Genomic DNA, 24,691 nt, shown 5'->3' with positions numbered 1-24,691 from the left:
ACTTTAGCTTTACAGACACTGTGAATAATCACTTAGAAAAGTAATCATCATAAGCTGGCATTGCAGATCTAGAAGTCATTTCCTAGTCAATAGCAGGTGCAGACTGGGTTCGGGACCCCCAGACCCGGAACCCTCAAAGCTGGGAACTGTGTAGGGCTGCAGCTGCATGGGGAACAGGATCTGGGAGGGACTTCCTGTTGTCCCTAATCCCAGTCTCCACCCGGCTCCCCCGCCTTCTCGTAGCTGGCTGCAGAGACTGCCCTCCCTGGGGAGGAGCCCTGCCACCCCAGGTGCCCACTCCACCTCCACTTTGGTGAGATGGGGGTGCCGGGGAGGGTGCCGGATCCTGAGGATGGCACAGGTGGCCAGCTTGCAGAAGGGGACAGGGTCAAAGGTGGAAGGCTTTGGGCTGGCAGAAGGAAAGGGGCCTGGACCTGGGTTTGGGAAGGAGAAGGACATTGTCTGCAGGGACCATGAGTGCAATGGACATGCCGAGGGGGCAGCTGCAGCTGCAGAGCAAAGTGCTGAGAAGGAGGCGGGTTGGTTCCTGCATGTGGATCCTAGGTGGGCCGGGACCCAAGGTTTATGTCCCGGGGCCTGTGGCTCTGATTCCCCAGTCTGTGAAGGGCCGGCTCCACTGCCCTTTTTGTAGGATCTCTGCAGAACTTTCTGCTTCTGGTGATGAGAAATACTGGTTTTGCGTTAGCCCCAGCTTTCCCTGAGCTGATGGTCTTGAGATGTGAGGCGCTTCAGTGATAAAGGAACAATATACAACAGCTTTCTTTTTGAAAGGAAGAAACAAAACCTTCACTGAAGGTGGGACCGTAGGATTAGGTGAGGTAGAATTCATGTTCAGGGGGCTCTGGTTTGGTGTGCAGATTTTCAGGGTGCATCAGAGATGTCGAGGAATTACTTGCTTGATTTCTTTATGCTCTCCTAGGCTTCTGGCCAGAAGCCAGAGGTGGGCTGGCTCGCAGTAGAGAGAAACAACTTGCTGTTCTTCCTAGCTCTGAAAAAGAAAATGGCTACGGATGGTGGAGGCATCCCTGTTGCTGAGAACAAGGGGAGAGCTCAGGAGGTATGATGGGGTTTCAGACGAAGGAGGCATGCATTGAAGGGAACAGAGCAAAATATGTTGGACCAAAAAGTTAGACTCCCTGGTTGGGAAGGATTGGGAGATTGGGGCACTGGATGTGGAGTGTTGGAGAGAAGGAGGCATGATGGGAAATACCCTCCATCTGGCATTTCTGTCGCAACTTTTGCTTTGCCTGCTGGATTCTATAGTCAGTGGGCATGTGAGATAGTGAGGAGTGTAGTAGGTGCCTTCTGGTAAGGTTTACTCTACAGAGTACCCAGCGAGCCTCATTCTGCTCCCTGTTCTCTGTCCCTGGGCACATCGTCTCAGTTCCCTGTTCTTCCTATGCCTGGTGTGTATGTGCATATGAGTGTGTGCATTGTGTTTTTGTGTGCATGTGTAATTACCACCTTCCAGGGACTAGAGTCTCCAGGATAGAGTCAGAGTCCCCTGGCCTGCAGTCATCAGGTATGCCTCCTGTAAAATGTGGATCATGTGCCTGCCCGTCTCACCTATCTTACCAGCCCCTGGGGAGGCAGGAAGGACGCAATGGGGATGAAGCCTCCTGCAAGGAACTCGTGAGCCCATAACTGATTATTATGCTGCACACAGCCAGGGCACCCTGACTGCTCCAGCCTGTTCTGTACCCCCACCTGGTGTGCTTACGCATACGCATCTGGCATCAGCGCTGTTGACTTCATGCCTCTGAAGTTCAAACAGTTTTTACCCTTGCTCAGTGTACCTTCCACTGTGGCTTGTTACATGGCCCTTGAGCACCTGACAAGCTTGTACGTCCACATTCTCTGAGGATGTCAGATTCTGTCAAACATGCACCAGTAGAGTAATGATGATGATGATGATGATGATGATGATAATAATAATAACCCGTGGTGCTTCATGTTTATCCAGAATCATCTCTCACTCACCTGTGTGCCCCTCAGAACTGCTCTGGGCAGGCAGGTGAACAGCTGAGTCTCAAAGGCCATGGCCAGGGCTGGAGAGATGGCTCAGTGGTCTAGAGCACCTACTTGGAACAAGCTTGGCAAGGCATCGGGGACCGCGGTTCAATCCCCCAGCCCCACATGCCAGCCAGCCCTGCCCCCTGGTGGGCTGAGCTGGCCACACACACACACCACTCTCTCTCTCTCTCTCTCTCTCTCTCTCTCTCTCTCTCTCTCTCAAATAAATAAAAATTAAAAAAAAAAAAAAAAAAAAAAAAAAAAAAAAAAAAAAAAAAAAAAAAAAAAAAAAAAGGCCATGGCCAGTCAGGAGTGTTGATGGGCCTGGCATGCTGGCACCCAGGCACTTTGACATGGGGCCGTGGATCTTCAAGACCGGAACACAGAGGAGGTGTGGGGCGAGCTGGGTGCAAGCTGGTCCATCTGCCATTGTGGTGGTGAGAATTCGCCTGTGCCCTTCCAGTATGTGAGAGATGGCTTGTCCAAAGCTTTCAAGCTCCGTGGCTGCAGGCCCTTGTCTGATCTCTGGGACATGGTGCGCTTGTTTCTTGTAGTTGCAACAGATACCACTGACTGGGTGGCTTCAGACAACCATGATCTATTCTCTCACAGTCCTGGAGACCAAAGTCAACTGGGCCATTCTCCCTCCAAAGGCTCATGGAGGGCCCTTCCCTCCACTTCCAGTTTCTGGTGGCTCTTGGTTCTCCTTGACTTCCTCGATGATGGGGGCTGTCATTCCTAGATTTCAGGTCAGGGACATCACTCTCAAGACATGCTCTCCAGGCTGGAGGAGACAGTGCCTTTGGGATCTGCTCAGGTGTCACAGAACATCAAGATGGAGCCAGATGAGCCAGACCTTGAAGGGGCTTCCCAGGAGGACAGGCCTCCAGTTGGATGTTGCTGTGTGCCCCTAAGGCCTGGCTCTAAAGAGAAATCACTCTTCCTGCCTGGTGGAGGTAGGAGAGGGAGATGGGAAAATGAGATCCTTTCTTTGGGAGGCTTCTGTGGGAGGTAGAAACTTGGCCAAGGAAGGGTTGATGAGCTTTAACCTAGGAGGGAAATTTCCCCCGCCAATCCCCCTGACTCTGAGCCCACTCCCAGCACCCTCTTCTTGGATTGGGTTGGGGGTGGTGTAAGAGGCAGCTGGGAAACAGCAGCACACAACAAGAAGAGCTGACCACCCTAAGGACCCCTTTCCTTTTACAGCCCTTTCCTCAGCCCAGATCCCTGTGCTTTCCCTAGAGGGAAGGACTAGAGACCAGCAGATGGCTGCTGCACTCCTCACAGCCTGGTCCCAGGTAAGTGTTTCATTCAGGCCTCTTTGTCCCCTCTCCAACCTGTCTCTGGGTGGAAGCAGGGCCCTTCCCTAGCCCTGCATCTGCTGCTTCTGGCTGGAGAGGCTGAAAAGTAATGGTCATAAAGCCCTGCCCTTCCCACTTGCTCAGAACTGTCCCTGAAGTACTGTGGGAGTGACCACTTGAGTGCCCTTGCCCAGGCATGTGGCCCACAGATAGGCCTGGCTGAGGCTGGAGAAACAGTACAAAAGAGTGGACAGTTGGGTCTGTGATTGTGACTCATCATCCAGGGGCTGAGATGGGGGTGGAAGATGTGAGGAGATCCCGAGCTTCGGCCATGGCCCCTGAACACACAGCTTTGCTCTTGAATCTCCTCTCACAAAGGCCATCCTTGGGTGGCTGCCCACCTGACCATTAGGTCTGGGAGGGAGGCCTCCCTGGGAACAAGTTGGGAGCGCAGGGCCTCAGCATACATCTTTATTTTTTATTTTTATTTTTGGGTCTTTTTTGAGACAAGGCCTCACTATGCAGTTCAGGCTGGCCTTGAGCTCACTTTGTAGCCCAGGCTGGTCTCAAAATTACAACAATCCTCCTATCTCAACCTCCCAAGTGCTGGGATTACAGGCCTGTGCCACCATGCCCAGTGCCCAGTTTAGCATATATCTTTTTTTTTTTTTTTCCTTTGGCAGAATGGGGGATTGAACTCAGGCCCTTGCGCTTGCCAGGCAAGTGCTTATTCTACTGAGCCATCTCCCCGGCTCCTAGTTTAGCATATATCTTGGCATCTTCATTCTACCATGTCCATGTATATCCTGGACATAGGGTGTTTTATGTCGTGTCAGATGCCTGTGACCTTTGAGGATGTAGCTCTGTACCTCTCCCGGGAGGAGTGGGGACGGCTGGACCATACACAACAAAACTTCTACAGGGATGTGCTGCAGAAGAAAAATGGGCTGGCCTTGGGTAAGAGCTCTGAAGTGGTAGGGGCGTCTGACTTCCAGAGGTGTGGGAGTGAGGGTGGGGCTCTGTTCCTTTTTGGGGGGTTGGGGGTTACTGGGAATTGAACCCAGGGCCTTTGCACTGAGCTCCATTTCCAGAAAGAATTTTGAGACAGGGTCTTACTAAGTTGCCTTGTCTAGGTTCAAAGGTTTTTTTTTTTTTTTTTTTTCTGTATTTAGGACAGGGTCTACAGGGTCTACAGGGTCTCACTATGTAGATTGGACTCACAGTGATTCTCCTGTTTTCAGCCTCCCAAGTGCTGGGATTATAGGTGCGCGCCACCATGGCACATTGGGGATCGAACTCCAGCTGCTGCGCTCTGCCTAAGCAGGCACTTTAGTCTGCTGGGTCCAAAGTTTTTAGTCCTCCTGCCTCAGCCTCCCAGAGTGCGGGGATCACACATGCGTGCTGCTGCCTCCAGCTCCCGCTCATTATTCCTTCCACTAGCACTGTTCTGTAGAACCTTCCATAGGGATAGAAATGTTCTCCTTCTGTCCTAGGATGGTAGCCACAAGCCCAGTGCCCATTGGAGCTAGAAATGTTTTGAGTTTTGAGTTTCATTTGACTTTGATCAGCTCTGATCTGAGTGTAAACAGCTATGGTTAGTGGCTTCCCCACTGGACAGCCTGCTCTGGGTTCTGCTTTTCTTCTGTCCTTTCACAGTGCCTATTTGTCCTCATAGTTCTTTCAATAGTCCTAGCTTTAGAAATGTCTCGAGAAAGATTGGCCCTTGGCTCTCTGGACTGCCCCCCTGGTGGGAAGTGGCATCAACCTAACCCTGAGGGCCAACATCTGCAGAGGTGTCACATTTTCCCTGGAAACCTGGGCAGCCCATGCTTCTCAGTGGAGGTTGGCTGCCTTGGGTTATCTGATGGCAGCTGTTTAAGATCCAGGCTTTTGTCTCTTTTTTTGGTACTGGGAATCGAACTCATGACTTTGTACTTGCCAAGCAGGTGCAGTGTCACTGAGCTATGTCCCCAGCCCAGGTTCCAGGCTTTTGATTCCTCCATTTCAGACCAGTTTTCCTGTCAGGATCTGATGAGGTCTTCATGTGTCATTGTAATCCAGTCAGTCAGTCAACACCCACATGCTGCACATAGTCGCACCCTTGGCTTCCATGGTGGTCCTCAGGCCCCTGTTGCTCTCCCCAGCCACCAAGCTCAGCCTCTAATGATTTCCATTTGGCTCCCCACCTCATTATTCTCACGTCCAGGGGCCCAGACCCACAAGCTTAGGCAAGTCTCAGGGCATCAGAGAAAGCGGAGTACCCAGCCACAAGATCTACAGATGCCCCAAGGAACTTGGTGGGTCCCATGAATTCCTTTCCTCCAACGGGTCATAGAAGCCATGGCCTCTCTGTTCTCTTCCTGACTTGACCAAAATCCCCAGGGCCTAGGCTCAGCCAGATAGCTCAGTGGACTAAAGGGCCTGCTTTGGCAGAGTGCAGTGGCCAGGGTTTGATCCCCGGCCTGCCATGCCAGCCCCACCCCTGGGGTGCACTAAAATGGTATTTGAGACTGGGTGTGGTGGCACATGCCTGTAATCCCAGCACTTGGGAGGCTGAAAACAGGAGAATCACTACAAGTCTGATCTGTGTAGTGAGACCCTTTAGACCCTGTAAACCCTGCCCTAAATACAGGAAGAAAAAAAAAAAAAAATCCCCAAGGTCTTTCCCTCAGGTACTCAGCATCTGGGTCCTTTGTCCTGACTTTTTGGTTGTCAATGTTCTTGGCCTCTTGTCCTGGGCCTGCCACTTGTCCCCCCACCCCATGTCAGTGCAGCTATAGGTGGGACAGTTCTTCCCACCTGTTCATGTGCTCACAAAGGGAAGAGGGAAGGGAATTGCCCCCCTGACCTGGTTCAGCTCTGGTCCTCAGCAGGTCCCTAGGATCTGCTGCTGTGCTGGGAAACAGGAGGCAGGGCCAGCTCAGCCCTGGGAAGAATAGAGTTCGCTGTATTCTGAAAGGGCACACACTGTCATCCAATGGATTTTTTTTTTTTAATGTTGAGGATAAAAACCAGACCCTCCTGCATGCTAAGCCCAAGTGCTCTACCACTGAACTATACTTCCAGTCCTTTTCTGAGCATTTCAAGACAAGGTCTCAATAAATTGACCAGTCTGGCCTTTGACTTGTGATCCTCATGCCTCAGCCTCCTGAGTGCTGGGATCACCAGTGGGCACCACTGTGGCAGGGCATTTTTTGAGTGTTTTTACCCATGTTTGCTGTAGCCCCACTGCTCCCTTTTACCCCATCCCTGGTGGAGATAGCCTGAGAAGTTCTATGAGGAACACAGCCTCTTTTTTTGGCAGGGTTTCCCTTCAGAAGGCCTTTCTGGGCTCCACAAGTGTCCAGGAAGGTTGAGGCTTCGAGCTCCGGCAGGCAGACAGGAACTGAGGAGGAGGATAGTGACCCTGGCTCAGGTGAGGGCCTTGGGATGTGCCTTGGTCTGAGGAATGGGTGTGGGCACTGCCGATCCCCGGGGCTCCCTGTGGTTGCAGGACGGCCAGATCCCCCTCTAGAGTGTTGTTCTTCCCTCTGGGTCATTTGGACCTTTTCTGCTGCCAGCCCCCAGCCTCTGGGCCTTAGCTCTTTCTCCCCACCAAGGAGTCCTTCCAGAAAGAAGCTTGTCTCCTTGGAATCCCTTTTTTCTTTTCTAGGAGCTGTGGAGGTGGGGAAGGAGGCTCCAGCCAAGTGTGTGGCAGCCCTTGGGGATGTGAAGCCCTTGTCCAGGACAAGGTGGGTCGCAGGCCAGGTCCTCCAGTGCAGGCAGCAAGTCACCGGTGACCAGAATGCATGGTCCACCAGAGATGCGGGGCAGCCAGCTCCTGGGGAAGCAAGTCGGCCAGAGCTCACCCTACCCAACACCAGCACCTGCAAGGCCCTAGAGGGCTGCACCCCAGAGAACCCCAGTGAAGAGGGGAAGGGCACCCCTGAGAGTACCGAGGAGGGCTTGTCTCCTGATGGTGGGGTGGGCAAGAAGAGCTATAAATGTGAGCAATGTGGCAAAGGTTTCAGCTGGCAGTCACATCTGGTCACACACCGGCGAACACACACCGGTGAGAAGCCCTACGCCTGCACGGACTGCGGCAAGCGCTTCAGCCGCAGCTCGCACCTCATCCAGCACCAGATCATACACACAGGCGAGAAGCCCTACACCTGCCCTTCTTGCTGGAAGAGCTTCAGCCACCACTCCACACTGATCCAACACCAGCGCATCCACACTGGTGAGAAGCCGTATGTGTGCGACCGCTGTGCCAAGCGCTTCACCCGCCGCTCGGACCTGGTCACACACCAAGGCACACACACAGGTGCCAAGCCACACAAGTGTCCCATCTGCGGCAAGTGCTTCTCTCAAAGCTCAGCTCTGGTCACGCACCAGCGCACGCACACGGGCCTGAAGCCCTACCCGTGCCCCGAGTGCGGCAAATGTTTCAGCCAGCGCTCCAACCTCATAGCGCACAACCGCACGCACACGGGGGAGAAGCCCTACCACTGCCTCGACTGCGGCAAGAGCTTTGGCCACAGCTCTCACCTGACCGCCCACCAGCGCACGCACCGTGGCGTGCGGCCCTATGCTTGTCCACTATGCGGCAAGAGCTTCAGCCGCCGCTCCAATCTGCACCGCCATGAGAAGATCCACAGCAGCGGGCCCAAGGCTTTGGCTGTGCTCATGTTGGGGGCAGCAGCCGCGGGGACACTGGCCGTGCCCCCACCGGCCCCTACCTAGACAGGCAGAGAGCGGGGTGGCAGGGCACCCATGGTAGCTGGGACAGGCCCACTGAAATGTGGGCCTCAGCATGGGGAATGAAGGGGCTAGGGCTGAGCACTGGGTAGGTGCAGGCGTGGGGTGGGGTGTGGCATCGTGGGAGGTGAGAAGGCATCAGGAGCAAGTTAGCCAAAAATTAAAAGCCTTAGAATGCAAACTCTGGCCTAATCCTCTGTTTTATAGGTGCTGGTGCCCATCCTGAGCGGAGTGGGATTGGCGTGGGCCAGCTATGTGTCTGCACCCCCGAGTCACCACTCTAGACTGGAGCATCCCCACCCCCAGCCTTCTTTTTTTGTTTGTTTGGATTTGGTTTTGTGGTGCTGAGTATTGAACCCACCACTAAAATGTATCCCCAGCCCTTTTAATTTTGAGCCAGGGTCTCACTGAGTTGCCCAGGCTGGGCTCAAGCTTGTGATCCTCCTGCCTCAGCCCCTCAGAGTGCTGTTATTACAGGCAGGTGCCACCTATGTCTACCTCCTAGCTCCTAGCCTTGATGTCAGGTTCCATTTGTGATAGGCTCCTTCCAGAACATTGGGACCATAAATCTATAAACTAAGACTTCTGAGTACAGAAAAGTGTGGTTCTCCCGGTGGGGCTGGTGGTTGCTGCTGTTATGCTCCACGGCACTTGGCTACTCACTGGCCCTGGGTTTTCCTTCGGCTACTTTCTTTGGGAGCTGGGAGCAGGGTAGAGCCAGCTTGGAAGCTGCTATTTAGTGTTTCCTGCCTTAGGCACAGGCCTGGGTTTTGTGGCTGGCTTTTTTCCATCTGTTTCCATCAGGAGCTGCCTGCCTCATAGTTAAGGCTCTTCTCTGACTAGGGACCATTCTCCCCTGGGCTCTTCTGCAGCTACTTCCACTGCTGCCACGTCTCTCTTCTTTGGCCTACGGTGTATTCCCTTTACAATTTGCCCTACCTATCCCTGCCTGGCTTTTAGTTCTGATCTTCCCCTGGTTTTTAACCTCTGTGGCTTCTATTTCCCATTCTCTACTTTTCTTTTCCCCAGCAAGGAGTAGGTTCAGTCTGTTAATCCCATATTGTGGCCTCGCTACTAAGTTAACATTTTAGCACGGATACCAACTGACCACAAGAACATCTACACTGGGGAGGCCACAGAGACCCCACCTGTGTCATGGGTCATGGCGCCAGCAGGGTGGCTGCAGCCCTGGTTGGATTTCAGCTTCTAAGGGACTGGGATGTAGTGACTTAAAATAGTATGTGAGACTGAGAAGTGTCACAACTGCCAGTTGTTAAACAGCTGTTCTGCCAGCATGGGGCCATGCCTGTAAATGTATCACTTCTACTAGCTATGACTGAATTTTATTATCTCAGTGTTATAGATGAGGACATAGAGGCTAAGAGAGAAATGCAATCATGTATCCAAATTCATAAAAGTGGATAACTGGAAGTTGGTGTCAGATCTTAAGTCTGTTGATCCTGTAAGACTTTTATGCCTTGTATCCTTGTTTACTGAGAAGTACATATTATGAGGCAGGGGAGTCTAACAGGACTAGAGTCTTTTAGTCCCTGAAGGTCAGGGACATGAAACTCAGGCCATGGAAAAGGCCCAGGGTATGAAGTCAGCTGGACACAGGCAAACTGCTGACTGATGTGTCCAGTCAGGGGTTTGTGGTGTCTGAAAGTTGACGGTAGGGTCTAGGATTGCTGGCAGAACCTGCTTAAATTAGATGGTTATTTCTGAGGCCAGAAAGAGGAGATTTCTCCCTTGACCTTGTCCTCTTGGCATAAGTCATTCAGCCAGTAGTGAAATTTCTCTGCTTGGTTGAGTATAATGGGCCAAGGTGGCTCTCAGGGAGCTTGCTTTCTAATGGAGAGACAGGCAGGAAGGAAACTTGCTAAAATGACACTGGAGCTATAATCATTTGTCATGAGGGCACAGAGGAGTCACCTGGACAGTGATTATTGCTTGCTTTGATATCAGTTCCACAGATCATGTGGGCAGCACGCTAGGGCCAAGTGTTATGATGTGAGCCAGTCAGAGGGCTGTCCAGTCATCCAGGGAGTCACTCAGACTTCACTGTGGCCTCTGGGAACTTCAGAGATCACGGTATCCCGGAGAAATGTTTCTCCTTTTGGGGCAGAGTGCTGAGAAATATGGTTCAGAAGACCCCCTGGGTAGTGGGCTCTGTCTGCTTTTGCCTGGACATCCAGGGGCCACTATTTTAGAACAAGATGTGGCAAGAGCCTGTTAAGAGTGGACTGTGGCATTCTGGAAAATATTTGACAAGTGCAAGTAAGCCTGTTGCCTGAGATTGTAGGGGGTAAGACGTGAGAGGTCCTTTAAAGTCAGGCTGAAGGATGCTTACAATATGGTGGGTGGTGGGGTGTCATCAAGGGGAGGCTAGACAGGAAAAATCCAGGGGAGTGTCCTGGTGGCAAGATAGAGGGAGAGGTGGCGACTTGGCCTATATGCATTCGCATATCTTAGCCTCTCTGTTGCAGCGAAGCTCTACCTGTCTAGTTGAGGATGAGGGCAAAGGGAACATGGCACGTTGGCTTTCCATCCCTTTTCCGTGGCCAGCGCTCAGAACCCAGGAGCTCTAGCTAGATCCCGCTGCTCCTCTGGGTTCATGGGGCGCGGCTAAGATCTCCCCCGCCCCAACATCAAAGGAGCCAATCACCCGCAAGGATTAGAACCCGAGGCCCCGCCCTCAGGCTTCCCTCGGCTAATCAAATGTCGGGATTCCCGCAAAGTCGGCCAATCCTGGCTAATGTTGGCGCTCACGTCCTGCGTTCTCCTTCCACGCCCTGAGCCTCGCGGTTGCCTAGGTTTCGGCTTTAAGCTGTTCTGGGTTCCGGCTACCGGCGGTAGTTAGTGAAGGAACCGGAGAGCAGGCCACGTTCCTCCGCGGCGGCGTTCCTTGAACGCTCCCACCCGGCTTAGCGCTGCTGGCAGCTTCCAGGGTCAAACACTGGGAACGCAAGCTCCTGCCGGCCTGTGGGGCCAGGCCGCTTCCGGCTTCGTGCAGTCACTTCCGGCGCCGCAGGAATCCTATGGGTCCTCTCTGGAGCTCTGGGGAGCGGATGTGGGAGCCCCCTCCGTGGCGGAGCGGCCGGAAAGGAGATTGGGCCTTTCCTGGGGTGCCGGAGGACTGTAAGGAGGAGCTTCGGCTCTGAGTGATGCGTGAGGGGCGGAAGGCGGGGAAATGTTAACGGGTTCTGCTGCCTTTGCCCGTTTTTTTTTTTTTTTTTTTCCTACTGATTGATTAATCTATTGATCCTGGAGATAGAACGCAGGGGCGCTCTACCACTGAACTACACCCTCACATCCTCTTAACTTTTGCCACACAAGGACCAGGGAGATGGTCCAGTGGCTTAAGCGCCTGCCTGGCAAATGTAAGGTCCTAAATTCAATGCCCAGTACCTTAAAAAATAAATAAATAAATAAACTGGTGGGCACGCCTGTAAATTCAGCAGTCTGCAATCCGGAGGCTGAGGCAGGGGGACCATTGCAAGTTCGAGTCCAGCTTGGGCTACAAAGTGAGCTCAATACCAGCCTGAACTGTAGAGTGAGACCCCGTCTCAAACACACACACACAATTACTGCATGTCCTTGCTAGCTAAGTTATCCAGGTGGGATTTGAACCTGTCGACCCCTCCTCCCCTCGCTTCTGCATTACAAGCATGTACCATCACACCCAGCTTCATTTTTCAAATACAAAATGAATGGCTGCATTTAGATGTTTTGCTAAATGTAGAGAAATAGGCAATGAAAAATAAGTCATGATCCATGCTTGTCCTTGCTTGGTTCCAGTCCTAGAGGCAGCAACTGACAGATAAATGACACATATATTAGAAGTATTAGCAGGTGTCAGAAAGCTAGGTGAAGCAACAAAGTATGCTAGGAACCTCCATCTCTGAGAAGGGGACATTCAAGCTGAGACTTGACAGAAGAAGCTGTTTCGGAGGATTTTGGAGGAAGAAACCTTGAAGGAAACAGAAGCTCCTGACCAGAGGAAGAGATTGGTACTCAGGGGCTGAAATGATAGCGCTTGTGATCCAGGCTGGAGTGCAAAGAAGGAAGTGTTCATGAATAAGTAGAAGAGAGCCAGGATGAGGTGGCACAGGCCTGTAATCCCAGTAGTTGGGAGGCCAAGGCAAGATTGAAGTGAGTTCTGAGGCCATCCTGAACTACACAGTGGGACCTGATCTCTAAATTAAAATAATAATAATAATAATAATAAGCAGGAAACTTGATTGTAGGAGTGTGGCCTGCAGTTACATTACTCTGTGGTATTCTGTGGAGGGTAGAGAACCGGGACATTATGAAGTCCAAACTTCCTCATACTCATGTGCTCCAGCAGGCCTTCTGCCATATTGAGTAGCAGCACTTAACCAACCTGCTTCACTGACATGAACACAAACCCACAGGAAGATGGGCATGGTGGTGCAGGCCTATAATCCCAGTACTTTGGATGCCAAGGTAGGAGGATCCTTAGGAGTTCTGGACTACATATTGAGGCCCTGTCTCAGAATGTTAAGAAACAAACAAGGGCTGGGGAAATAGTGGCATAAGTGCCTGCCTGGCAAGTGCAAGGTCCTAAGTTCGATCTTTGGTACTGAAAAAAAGAAAATTTCATAAGAAGAACAAATAGCTTTTCAGGGATTTTTGGTGATGCTAGACAGTAGGGCCTTTCTTGAAGACTTAGTGAAGGCAGTGTTTCTAGTAAAATGGAGTTGGGGTTGGGCGAGTTCACAAACCCACTTAATGTTTCTATCTCCCTAAGCCTTTGGGTTCTCTCTCCCATCATACCACTGCAGCTGTGGCACCTCAACCTCTAACTGAGGGCCTCCTTTGAGTCCAGCTTTCAACCAACAAAGAGAAACTGAAAGCTACCTACAACCACACAAGCTAATACATTAAATTTGAAACCTAATAAGTGCTTTTTCAATACTATTACATGGCTACAAGAAATAACTTCTGGGCTGTCAGAGAAGTTCTCTAGTTCTCAAGATAGTGACTTGAACTGAATTAGAATCTAAGCTTTTCTCTAAGTGCATTTGTTGTTACAGAGTCTGTCTACTCAACTTGGACTTGTGATTCTCCTGCTTTCAGTGTCCCCAGCGCTGGGACTACAGGTGTGTGTGAGCCACCTAGCTGCCCTGACTGTCTGGTTTAGCCTGCCCTGGGGGCGGGGATTGAACCACAGTCCCTAAGCTTGCCTAAGCAGGGGCCTTGGTGCACTGAGCTATCTTGCCGGCTCTAAGCTTGTCATTTTCTCACTGTGAAGGTTTAAGTACATAAAAACTAAGGTATTCCATGCCACATTCATATATTACTAACACCATAGTGGTCAAGTGCAGTAGCCATTTGTTTCAATATAAATGCTTTAATAAATATAAATGCTGGGGCTGGTGAGATGGCTCAGTGGTCTAAAGCACCTACTTAGAACAAGCTTAGCAAAGCAGAGGGACCGCGGTTCAATCCCCCAGCACCACATGCCAGCCAACCCTGCCCCCTGGTGGGCTGAGCTGGCCACACACACACACACACACACACACACACATTAATAAAAAAAATATATATATAAATGCTTTCAGTGTAAGTACTTCATACCAACTTCAGACAACACCTTGATTGTGATACTACTGTATCCCGTGGATAATTAGCATCCCATATATAGAGCAGTGAGAGAGAGGGTCTAGTTCGGGCATGTGACCTGTTGGGTCACAGCAGATAGCTGACTACACACAGCAGAGTATGTCTGTGAAGGTGTTTCTGGAGGAGATTAGCATTTGAGTTGATGGGTGAGTAAAGCAGATAGTGCTCCCCAATGAAGGTAGGCACCACCCAATTCACCGAGAGTTTAGTGAACAAAAAGGTAGAGGAAGGTTGCATTTATCGTGCCTTGAGTATCTGAGCTGGGACATGATCTCCTGCCTGTGGCACCCCATTCTGACCAGAACTACCCAGAATAGCAGCTCCCGAATTTCTGACTCGGGTATGAAAGATCAGGCAATGGAGGGCACACTTGTGATCCCAGCACCAAGGGGGCAGAGGCAGGAGAGACTAAGTTAGAGCCCCACGTGAGCTACAGAGCAAGGGTGCCTCCAAAGAAGTTGAACAGTCAATGTGAGGTGACAACGTTTTAGTGTTGTTTTAAGCTATGTTTTGGAGTAGGGTTTTACATAGCAATAGATCATACCCATAGTCATCTGTCTTTTGTGTTTTTGGGAGTTTGAATCACAGGTGCAAGGCTGGGCTAGGGATTAGTAGAGTGCTTGTCTGGCTCATGGGAAGCCTCAGTGCCCAGCACAAGTCTTCTAAAGATTACACACACACACACACACAAAAAAGATTACACAGTGCATCAGATATAACATGATACCCCATAACCACATACAATTTTTATCTTTTTGTGTGTCAGTTAATACAAATTTTAAAAATTATTTTTACCCAATTATATAAGAAAAAATAATCATGAATATATATGCATCAAATGCAGGAGCACCCAACTATATAAGAAAAAGTTTTCAGATTTACCTGTGTGCGCGCGCACGTGTGTGTGTGTGTGTGTGTGTGTGTGTGTGTGTCTGTCTGTCTGTCTGTCTGTGTGCTACTGGGATTGAACATACTGTCTTTTCACTGAACTATGTCTCCAGCCCTTTTTTCTTTTCCATATTCGATATTTTTATTTAGTTTTTTAGCAGTTTACATACTTTCTAGTGTGACAACTCCTTAATAAAGAGAAGCTTTGGTCAAGAGCAGGATAACATTGCAAAACCAAAATGAAACAAAACTACTTCCCCCCTTAAAACGAAAAACCCCACAACATCTTCACTGATTTTATTGAAGCACAAAAACCTACAGTATTTGCAGAACTTTTCCTACAGTGTTTCCCTGGAGCTGGTTTCCTCACTGCACTGCCATGGCAATGGCAGGGCCTTGGCCAGCCACAGTTCTCAGGCTGAATGATGCGGCTCACTCGGCTTCACATTAGTTGGAGGTCCCGGATGCAACACTCTAAAGCTTAAAATCCCACATTGTCATGGCTCTGTTTATGCCAGTGGTGCCAAATTTGGGACAATCTTGTTTCTCCACAGACAATTGAGTGATGGCATTCTGGAACAGTAGCTCCAAGGCTGCACCATGGTCCTCAGTCACAGCCCTCTAGTCGGTGTTGTAATGAATCCTTAGGATCACCAAGGTTGACTTCCAGGGGCCATCTTTCTGACTCTAGACATAGCCATTGTGGCCTGCTCCACAAGTGATGAGCCAGTCACTCCTGGGAGCCCAGTTAGTGTGGGCGATGCTGCTGTGCTCCTTTAGCTCTGTTGCCCTCCTTGAGCTCCCATTTTTCCTATAGAAGGCACTTCCTGATTACTGGGGCTAAAGGGCAATCTGGGTCTGATTCCTGTTCCAGTGCAACAGGTGATAGGTTCTAGAAAAAAAAACACCACAACAAACAGCAAAGGGACCTTAGTGTTTTCAAAGGATGAAAAACAGGTTGAGGCGGGCCAGAGAAGCTCAAATGGAAAGATTCATGGACTTTGAACAGTCCATGTCTATAGGCACCAGTGGAGGTGGGCAGAAGATGAAGGCCTAGAGGGAACGGCCTCATTTTTGGTGTTTGATTTTGGAGGCAGGAGGCCAAGGTCTCACTATGTAATTGAAACTAGCCTTGAACTCACTATAAAGCCTAGGCTGGTATGTACCATCATGCCTGGCTTCTTTTCCTTCCTTTCTTTCTTTCTTTCTTTCTTTCTTTCTTTCTTTCTTTCTTTCTTTCTTTCTTTCTTCTTTCTTTCTTTCCTTTTTTTGTGGCACTGAGGATTAAATTCAGGGCCTCATGAGTGCTAGGTAAGCACTCTCCCACTGAGATATATCCCCAGCCCCTTCTTTTCTTTCTTGAGACAGGGTGTCACTAAATTGTTAAGTTGCCCAGTTTGGGCTAGAACTTGGCATCCTCTTGTTTCAACCTCCCAGAGTACCAAGATTTCCGATGTACATGCATGTCTGGCTACATCTAACTTTCACCTCAATAGTGTACCTTAGTGAATGTAAGCTGCAAAATGTTATCAGCCCCAAGAATGATACACAATTTGGACTAGGGATGTAGCTCAGTGGTAGAGAACTTGCCCAGTGTACACAGCATCTTGGCTTCAGTCCTCTGTCCTGCTCTATATAGCCCATGTAGTGAGACCCTGTCTCAAAAACAACAGAGAAGAAACAAAAAGTTTTAGTAAACGTTAATGTTAGAAGCAATTTGTATCACTGAGAAGTTAAGGAAATTCCATCACGTTTCACCATACACCCCTCTTTAGACGCTGAGGTGAGTGAAAAGTGGTCCTCATAGATGGAAACTGGGAAGAGGCCTTTAGGTTTGCCCTCAGGACTTCAACTTTAATTGTTCCACTTCAGTTTAGGAACTAAGCTCCTGCCAGTGTTGTTTCAAAAGACTGTCTAGGCTTAGTGCTGTATACCTTATAATCCCGGCTACTCAGGAGACTGAGGCAGAAGGATAGCAAGTTAGAGTCCCATCTGGGCAATTTAGCAAGAATAAAAAAGTCGGGCATGATGGTGCACACGTGTAAGCTCAGCACTCGGGAGGCTGAGGCAGGAGGATCACCTTGAATTTGAGGCCAGCCTAGACTACATGGAGTTCAGGACCAGCCTGAACTACAAAGTGAGATCTGTTTAAAAAAAAAAAACTAAAATAAAATAAAATAGTCTGTGATACCACTGAGCAATTCTCAGTGCCACAACAAATAAATAAGCACCTGTGTGGGCATTTATGGTGGTTGAATAATGACTCAGTTGTACCAGTTCCTAACCTGGAATTGGAAAATGTTACCTTATGTGGAGAGAGAATCTTTGTGAATATGACAGAGTGAAGGATCTTGATGTGGAGACATTATCCTGGATCCTAAATGACAGCATTTTTATAAAAAGAGGTCAGAGAAGAGATGAGAAGGTCAGAGAGATGAGAGGTCAGAGAGAAGAGAGAAGAGATGACAGGAGCAGAGTTGGAGGGAGGCTTTAGAGATGGAGGAGGAGACCACAGGTTAAGGACTGCAGGAGCTCTAAGCTGAAAAAGAGCCCTGTAGATACCTTCAATTTAGCCCAGTAAAGGAGATTTCAGACTTCTGACTTTAGGAGTGATAATAAGTTTGCATTACTTTAAGCCACAAAGTTTGTGATAATTTGTTATTGTGGCCACAGGAAACTAAAACACTTACCCACTTAAAACAATGACTTGCAGGCTGGGGATGTAGCTTAGTGGCGCAGTGCCTGCCTATCAAGCGTGAGACCCAGAGTTTGATTCCCAGTGCCCAAAAAGAAAATAGTAAAAGTAAGATTTTTAAAAAAAGTCCCTTTGAAAATAAACTTGCTATTAACTGATTACTCCAGTTATGTGACTAAAACACAAAAATACTCATGTAGCTAAAGATACTGTGATACTTGGGACTCTGAATGTCACAGAGAAAGCCACCAAAAACAAACAGCTGGGGGCATAGCACAGCAGTGCAGCACCTGCCTGGCAAGTTCAGGGTCCTGAGTTAGATTCCTGGTGCCAACAAACAAACAAGGGAACATTTTTGTAAAAAGACAAGATCATCTCATGGAACTTGTGGGTCTCAGGTAAGACCCAGCGCCTCTCTCCCAGCAATTCTCCTGTGGCTCCTTTGGCTACTCCCATATTTTTCTGCCGCAGCACATTCTTATTTATTGGTCTGTTAGCTAGAAAACCAGAGGAAATGCAGCTTCTGCCCTTTCGTTAACCTACACACTACAATGCAGTGACACAGGAAGCGCCTGGAGTCTTCTCTAGGCCCTTTTCTGGACTCCAGGCAGAGAGAAGCTATTGGACCTAGTCTAACAAGGACCTCCTTCCCTAGGGCAGCCCATGTGGTGGGGACAGATTCCTGGAATACAGTCTCAACTGCCAGGGGCCGAGGGAAGGTGGTGAGCAGCGAAGAGGCTCATTCTGAGAGCGGCATTGCAGCTACCATCCTTCCTGCGTTGGCAATCTGGGAACACATCCTTCATAATCTCAGGCCAGAACCACAGCTGGAATAACGCTGCTTCCAGCACTGCCTGCCCCATGCCGTGTTGGAGAGACGCCCATGGTTCTACCCTGGTGCTTACTGACTTACCTAGGTCAGGGATGGCGAACCTTTTAGAACTTTCGATAAGAACAAACAGGCCGCTGCAGCACGCGTGCTGTCACTTCGCCACTGCTAACCTAGGGGTTCACAATCACCTTCCACAGCAGCTGGTGCACAGAGCCTGCTCTGTCCATGGTCACTCAAGCGAAGGCTTCCGGCACTGCCCAGTGTGTTAAGGCAGAAACACACACAGTTGCTTTTCAGGGTAAAAAGAATCCCTCCTGGGGGATGTCAAGATGGACCTGGTGATTTGACCTGAACAGAAATGTCATGATTCTAGAATGCGGGACGTTAGGTCTGTGCCAGGAGGGGGCGCTAGAAGAACGCTGCCAGAGCTGGAGCGGGGGACTGTCGCCCACCCAGAGCAGTTCTTCCAGGAACCGGCAGAGGGCGGTAGAGGGAGCCCCAGAGCCTACCCGGCCGCAGCTCGCCGCCCAGTTCTTACGATTCATTTACAAGAACAGTACTGTATCTGTGACTGTCAACTGCATGGTTTGTTTGGTTGTTGTTGTTTTCTTTTGCGGTCTCGAGGATCGGACCTAACGCTTTGGCACCAAACTACATCCCCATCCTTAATTTTTATTTTTTTACTCGTGAGATGGGATCTTGCCAAGTCGCCAAGTTGCCCAGTCTGAGCAACTAGAATGAATTGGAATTTGCGATCCTCCTGCCTCAACTGCTCAGAGCGTTGCGATGACAAGCAGGCCTGGCCCGCTGTGTATTCTCGTGGCAGCCATTCATTCTTAGAGGTCGGGATCTCCACCTTAAATCAGCAGAAAGGCCCCTTTGAATTTCTTTCTCTCTACTCCCTTGGTTGTAAGGGCAGAAGATGTTTCCTAGAGTTCTCACTTATATAACTTTTAACTGTCTCTTATCTATTTTTGAAAATCAACAGTTTTGCTTCTTTTTCTGAGATAGTTTGGGTAGGTAGCTCAGACTGGCTTTGAACTTGAGATCTTCCTGCCTCAGCCTCGGGAGTGCTGGGATTATAGATGTGCCCCACCAGGCTGCAAATTAACAACTCCTTATATCAAAATTTCTCTATTCAAGATAATAGTAAAGTGATTTCTGCCTCACTGGTGTGAATAATACAATGGTAGAAAACACTAACCTCAAAAAGTTGGAAAAAGCTTAAGAAAGAAAAAACTAAAAACAAAAAAAGGAAAGTAGAAACCTATACAGTATTACCAACACACTGCCCCCGGGGGCAGGAAGGAGAGCTGGGAATGCAGTTCTGTGATGCAGTGCGTGTCTACCATGTTGAAGGCTAGCACCACAAGAACAAAATCTTTACAGAATTTTACTAAGTTACAGGAATTGAATATATTTCTGAATAGGAACACATCCAATTGCAAAAATGTCATTTATTCCCAATATTAACTTAATGAAATGTAAATTATACGCTTTAGAGTTTGATAAAGTTCTAAAGTTAATCAGGAAAAATCCCATTAAACTATAAGAAAATTTGGAGATATGACAGGGTGTGGCTATACTGTGTTACTTAGACTGGTCTCAGACTCAGACTCAAGAGGTCTTCCTACCTCAGACTGGTTAGTCCTGGGACTACAGGACTAAGAAATGAGACTGGCTAAGAAAAATTTAAGTTTAGGAATTTATCTTATCAAAACTGATTACAGAGGAGAGGTTGAAGGGAGAAAGGGGAATGGGGAAAACAATGAACCACATACAGGTACAAATTCTCTGTGATGAATATAATCATTATTTATACCTCCAGTATACCAATAAAATCTGACAGAAAAAAAACCTATTACAAGGTTGTAGATTATTGTAGAGGGTTTGCATAGCATGCTCAAGCTTCTGTATTTGATCCCCAACATGTCCCTCAAAAATAAATTTGATAACCTATTATACTGAGTTCTACTCCCAATACCAAAAAAAAAAAAAAAAAAAAACCCAGAAACTATTATAAACTAAAGGCATGTAAAAATGTATAAAATGTAAGTGAAAATTCTGAAACAAATTTTAGATATATAATAGGAAAGAAAAATCAAGAAAAGATAGAGTAACAGTTATGAAAATGCCTAATCTGGCTTCCACTTGGTGGATAAATTAATTTTTTTTTTTTTTTTTGAACCGGGGATTGAATTCAGGTCCTTGCACTTGGCCAGAGAAGCGCTTATTCCACTGAGCCATCTCCCCAGCCCCGGTGGATAAATTAATTTTATATGTCTTTCTTTTTGCAAAATAAATTCCAGAGAGTGTAACACTTGAATTTCAAAATTAAGCTGGGTATGGTAGTGGGTGTTAGCCTTTTCTTTCTCTTTTCTTTTTTTCTTTTTTTGTGCAGGGTCTCACTATGCAGCTCAGACTCATAGTGAGCCTCCTGATTTCTGCCTCCCTAGTGCTGGGATTACAGGCTGCACCACCACGCCTGGATTCCATGCTGGCTCCGCACGCCTGGGGGTGGGGCTGGTGCCGCGTGTGGTACCAGTGTGGAACCCTGGCCCCTGCATTTCCTCAGCCGAGCTATAGGGTGCTAGTCTTTTCAACATGAATGTATTTCTTTTCTTTCTTTTGCAGTACTGGGATCAAACACAGGACCTTGCGCTTGCCAGGCAGGCACTTATGCTGCTGAGCTATATCCCCAGCACCATGAATGTACTTCTGATACAAATCAAGAATCATCCTGTAAGTAGTGTTCTGTTGAGGAGATAGTATATCATGGATATCTTTCCATGCTCTAATTCCAGCACTCAAGAGGCTGAGACAGGAGCATTGCTGCGAGTTAGCTTGTGCTACATAGTGAGCTCAAGGTCCACCTGAATCATATAGTAAGACCCTGTCTCAAAATAAACTGAAAGCTGTGAGTTCAGAAGTACAAATGAATACAATATAATTACTACAAAAACCTTTCTTGCAGGGGCCGGGGAGATGGCTCAGTGGAATAAGCACTTCCCTGGCAAGCGCAAGGGCCTGAGTTCAATCCCTGGTTCCACAAAAAAACAAAACAAAAAAAAAAAAAACCTTTCTTAATCCCAATTTTAATGGAAGAAGTAGTGCAAGAAAAGAAGGAGAGCTTTAAGGAATATTAAAAACTTCTGGAGGACTGGCAAGGTAGCCCAACAGACTAAAGCGCCTGCTTAGGGAAGCTTAGGCAAGCGCCCTGGGCACCACATGCAGAGCCAGCCCCACCCCCAGGGTGGGCTGAGCAGGCCACACACACACACACACACACACACACACACACACGCACAAAAGCCCTTCTGGGGCTGAGGATATAGCTCAGTGGCACAGCGCTGCAGGTTCTCTGAGTGCTGGGATTACATAGGATTTGCACCACCACACCTGGCTTTAAAATATAAAAATATCCCATTAGAGGGTTGGAGAGGTAGCTCTGTGGCACAGCAGGGTTGGAGTAAATAGAAAACAAAAGCAACAAATAACAAGCAGCTCACAAAGAGATAAATAGATGTGGCCAATAATGATTTTGAAAAAAATGCTCAGCTTCCTTAGAAAGCAAAGAAGTGGAATTCCTCCCTTTAGGCTGTTCCACGAAGTGACCTAGGTATGTGCTGTGGAACACTTAGCGCCGTGTCTGGCATTTGAACACTCTGTAAGTGGCAACTGTCATGACTTCATATTCATATTCATTACTGTGGAGCACCTCCAGAATCTACCTCAAGACCGGGGAGATGGCTCAGTAGACTAAACACTTGCCTGGCAAGCACAAGGGCCTGAGTTCAATCCCCAGTTCCACAGAATCTACCTCAAGCTGTTTCCTCACTGAATGGTTAATTTCCGCAACAGCTGGGCACTATGTTCACATTTTTAAAATTCAGTTTATTGGCACATTTGAGGTATACATAATGATCACATTCATCACAGGGGATGTGCACCTCTACACGCCGTAACTTTTTTTCTCACTCTCCTACCATACGTCCAAAATGTTGGGAGCAGAGGCAAATAAACATTTGATTTTAAAATGGAAGTGCAGTGTTAATTTTTTTTTCCTGCAGGACAGTTTAAAAATACTTGAATTTGAAAATTGCTTCACCTATTGCATTTCTAGCTTTCCCTCAAGAAATCTTCAAAGTGCAAAAATATAAGTGAAGTTGTATTTGCAGGTGCAGGAAAACGTAAACAATGTAAATGTTCAAGAATAGAGTACTTCAAGATATGAAGCGTCCACGATGTAAAATACTATGCAGCGTGTAAAGCTAATGCATTTTATTTATATATACTGACATGGAAGGATATCATATGATGTAATATACTATCTTGTCAACAGAACTCTACTTATAGGATGATTCTTGATTTGTATCAGAAATACATTCATGTTGGACAACAGAGTAAAATATGCATAGTGCTTGTATTAGAAATGCTTTTTATCTTCGTGCATTTAACAAATTTTTCTGACCACTACCGTGTGCCACGTGCAATTAATCGAAGGCTGTGCGAGTAGTGCAGTACTGTTTGCATGTAACTACTCAGAGTTGAGAAGAGACAAACGTGCACAAATAAATGTCAGATATATACAAATGTTAGGGTGACTTGTACAGCAATTAACCACTAAGAAGAATATATGCAGTGTGTTAGTTATTGAAACTGTACTACCGATTTGATTTGAAACTGTCTCATTGCTATCTGTTTATCAATAAAATTTTGAAAAAAAAAAAAAAAAAAAGGGAGAGACGGCAGGGCACAGACTCCAGAGGGGGTTCAGGCAGGCCTCTTCGTGGGTGAAATCTGAGCAGAGTGAGGGAATTTAGCCCCTAGATACCGAAAGGTACCTTTATAATTTTCCAGTACTTATGCAGCACGTGCCTAGCCACAAACTATTTCCATTTCAGAAAGCTCTGGAGCCAAGGATCTCCGGGTCACGAGTGCCGAGTGTAAGGAAGGCAACCCCAAGATTCCGGGGAAGGGTCCTTCCAGCTCCTAGGACTCCCGCCGCTCCTCCGCGCCGTACACGGAGCACAGGTCTCCGCCCCGGGCCAGCGTTGACCCAGAAAATCGTCTAAGTAAGCTCCGCACCCCTCACTAGGCTACGTTTTGCAGAAAGTCCCACGATTTGCTAAAGACAAAGACTAAGGAGCTATGCAACCAGGAGGCTGGAAACGAGTCTCATCACTCGAGCTCCGGCTCGCGAGCCGTGCACCCTTGGCTACACCCATTCGGCTGGTGAACAGAGCTCAGGGGAAGAAATAGTCCATCCCAGCGCATCGCTTCCCACGGAGCGCAGTTCAGAGACAGCAGGAGCAAACAAATGATAAAAGCCGAGGCCAAGGCCACAGGGAAGGGATACCTAGGTCCTTCCTTCCAAGAGCTTGGGTATTTACGCGCATGTGGCCGCTGCCCTCTGATTGGCCAGACCTGGGAAATTCTCCCCGCTCATTGGCTGTCCGTCAGGGTAGACAAACAGACTTCATGGTGGTATAATCGTAAACGCTCGCAGCGGCGCATGCGTTGCTTAGTTTCCCGGGGAACCGCACCCGAACTTCCGGCGCCGGAACCGTGAACCCCAGATCCGCCGGGGGTGGTGTGTCCCGGGGGCGGGGACCGGCGGATCTCTGAGGCCCAGAGCTGTATCTCCAGGTGGCGGGGCCGGCGCCCAGACGTGGAGGCCAAGGGCGCGCTCTGCTGGGACGCGCGGGTTGCCCCTTCGCCCTGTGCCGGCTCGGTCGGTGGGCGGATACCCCTGCGCGCCCGCCGCGCCTCAGCTCCGCGCTGCGGGCACCGTGCGGGGCTCCTGGCGGACTGCGTCCCCGCCTGCCACGCCCTGCCGAGCGACCCTGGTGAGTCCTCATCTTCTCCAGGGAGACTTCCTTGATCCCTGGAAGATGAGAATGGCGTGCGAACCTTTCAGGAGTCGTGTGAGAAGAAGAGTGAATAAAGTGCGTAGTGTGTGTGGAGAAGACTCGGAAACAATCTGAGTGCATCACTCGGGTGTTGGTTAAAAAGCAGGAGCGTATCCACACTTCGAAGCTCACAGTGCCACTGAAGAAGCCTTGCTAGTCGAAAAAGCAAAATACAAAGTAGTATGTACAGTAAAGCTCGTTTGTGTAAAACACACAGCAAACATTTCTTGTCCATTTGTATAAATAAATTTTCAGTAAAACACAGGGAAAGATCTGGGACATAGTATGGAAGACTGTCAGTGGAAAGGGGTTTGCAACCGCATTGAAGAACTTGTGTTTGATGTACTATATTGCTTAAATTCTCCTCTTCTTATTGTGGTGTATGTGTTGATTTTATTGTTGAAATAACAACAAAAAAGAAATCACAAAATTTCCAAATATATGAACCAGAGCTACAGTAAATAATGACAATGTAAAATATGAGATACGTAGGGGCCGGGGAGATGGCTCAGTACAATAAGCGCTTCACTGGCAAGCACAAGGGTCTGAGTTCAATCCCCGGTTCTGAATATAAGTGGAGTTTAGTGGAGTCTTTGCGCCTTTCTCTGACACTCTCATCTCCAATGGCTAGATGAATTTTGGAATT

The 24,691-nt window shown here is 48.5% G+C and overlaps 2 protein-coding genes across 14 annotated transcripts in view; both read left to right on the top strand.

Moving 5' to 3' along the window:
* The first annotated feature begins 209 nt into the window (after positions 1-209).
* Positions 210-9,469, top strand: Znf205 (zinc finger protein 205). Of its 12 annotated transcripts, none has more exons than XM_023711811.1 (8): positions 218-313; positions 653-834; positions 941-1,078; positions 2,777-2,990; positions 3,241-3,332; positions 4,172-4,292; positions 6,640-6,750; positions 6,988-8,252. In XM_023711811.1, exons 3-8 carry the CDS (start codon positions 1,022-1,024, stop codon positions 8,055-8,057), a joined length of 1,665 nt encoding a protein of 554 aa, XP_023567579.1. In that variant the 5' UTR covers positions 218-313; positions 653-834; positions 941-1,021; the 3' UTR covers positions 8,058-8,252. The 12 variants fall into 12 exon arrangements, with proteins under 12 accessions (XP_023567582.1, XP_023567579.1, XP_023567583.1 ...); XM_023711813.1 differs by having other exon boundaries at positions 237-290; XM_023711817.1 differs by lacking the exons at positions 218-313; positions 653-834 and adding exons at positions 325-539; positions 8,280-9,469 and having other exon boundaries at positions 6,988-7,554.
* A 14,203-nt stretch (positions 9,470-23,672) lies between these two features.
* Positions 23,673-24,691, top strand: part of Znf213 (zinc finger protein 213) — a 6,802-nt gene continuing 5,783 nt past the window's right edge. For both annotated transcript variants that reach the window (XM_004627830.2, XM_023711826.1), the window contains exon 1: positions 23,673-23,982. The gene's annotated coding sequence lies outside the window, so the exon portion shown is untranslated. The remainder of the gene's footprint in view (positions 23,983-24,691) is intronic.

The sequence above is a fragment of the Octodon degus genome, unplaced genomic scaffold (assembly GCF_000260255.1).
Source record: "Octodon degus isolate 3935 unplaced genomic scaffold, OctDeg1.0 scaffold00021, whole genome shotgun sequence".
NCBI classification, from domain to species: domain Eukaryota; kingdom Metazoa; phylum Chordata; class Mammalia; order Rodentia; family Octodontidae; genus Octodon; species Octodon degus.
This window is presented reverse-complemented; position numbering and strand designations above follow the sequence as displayed.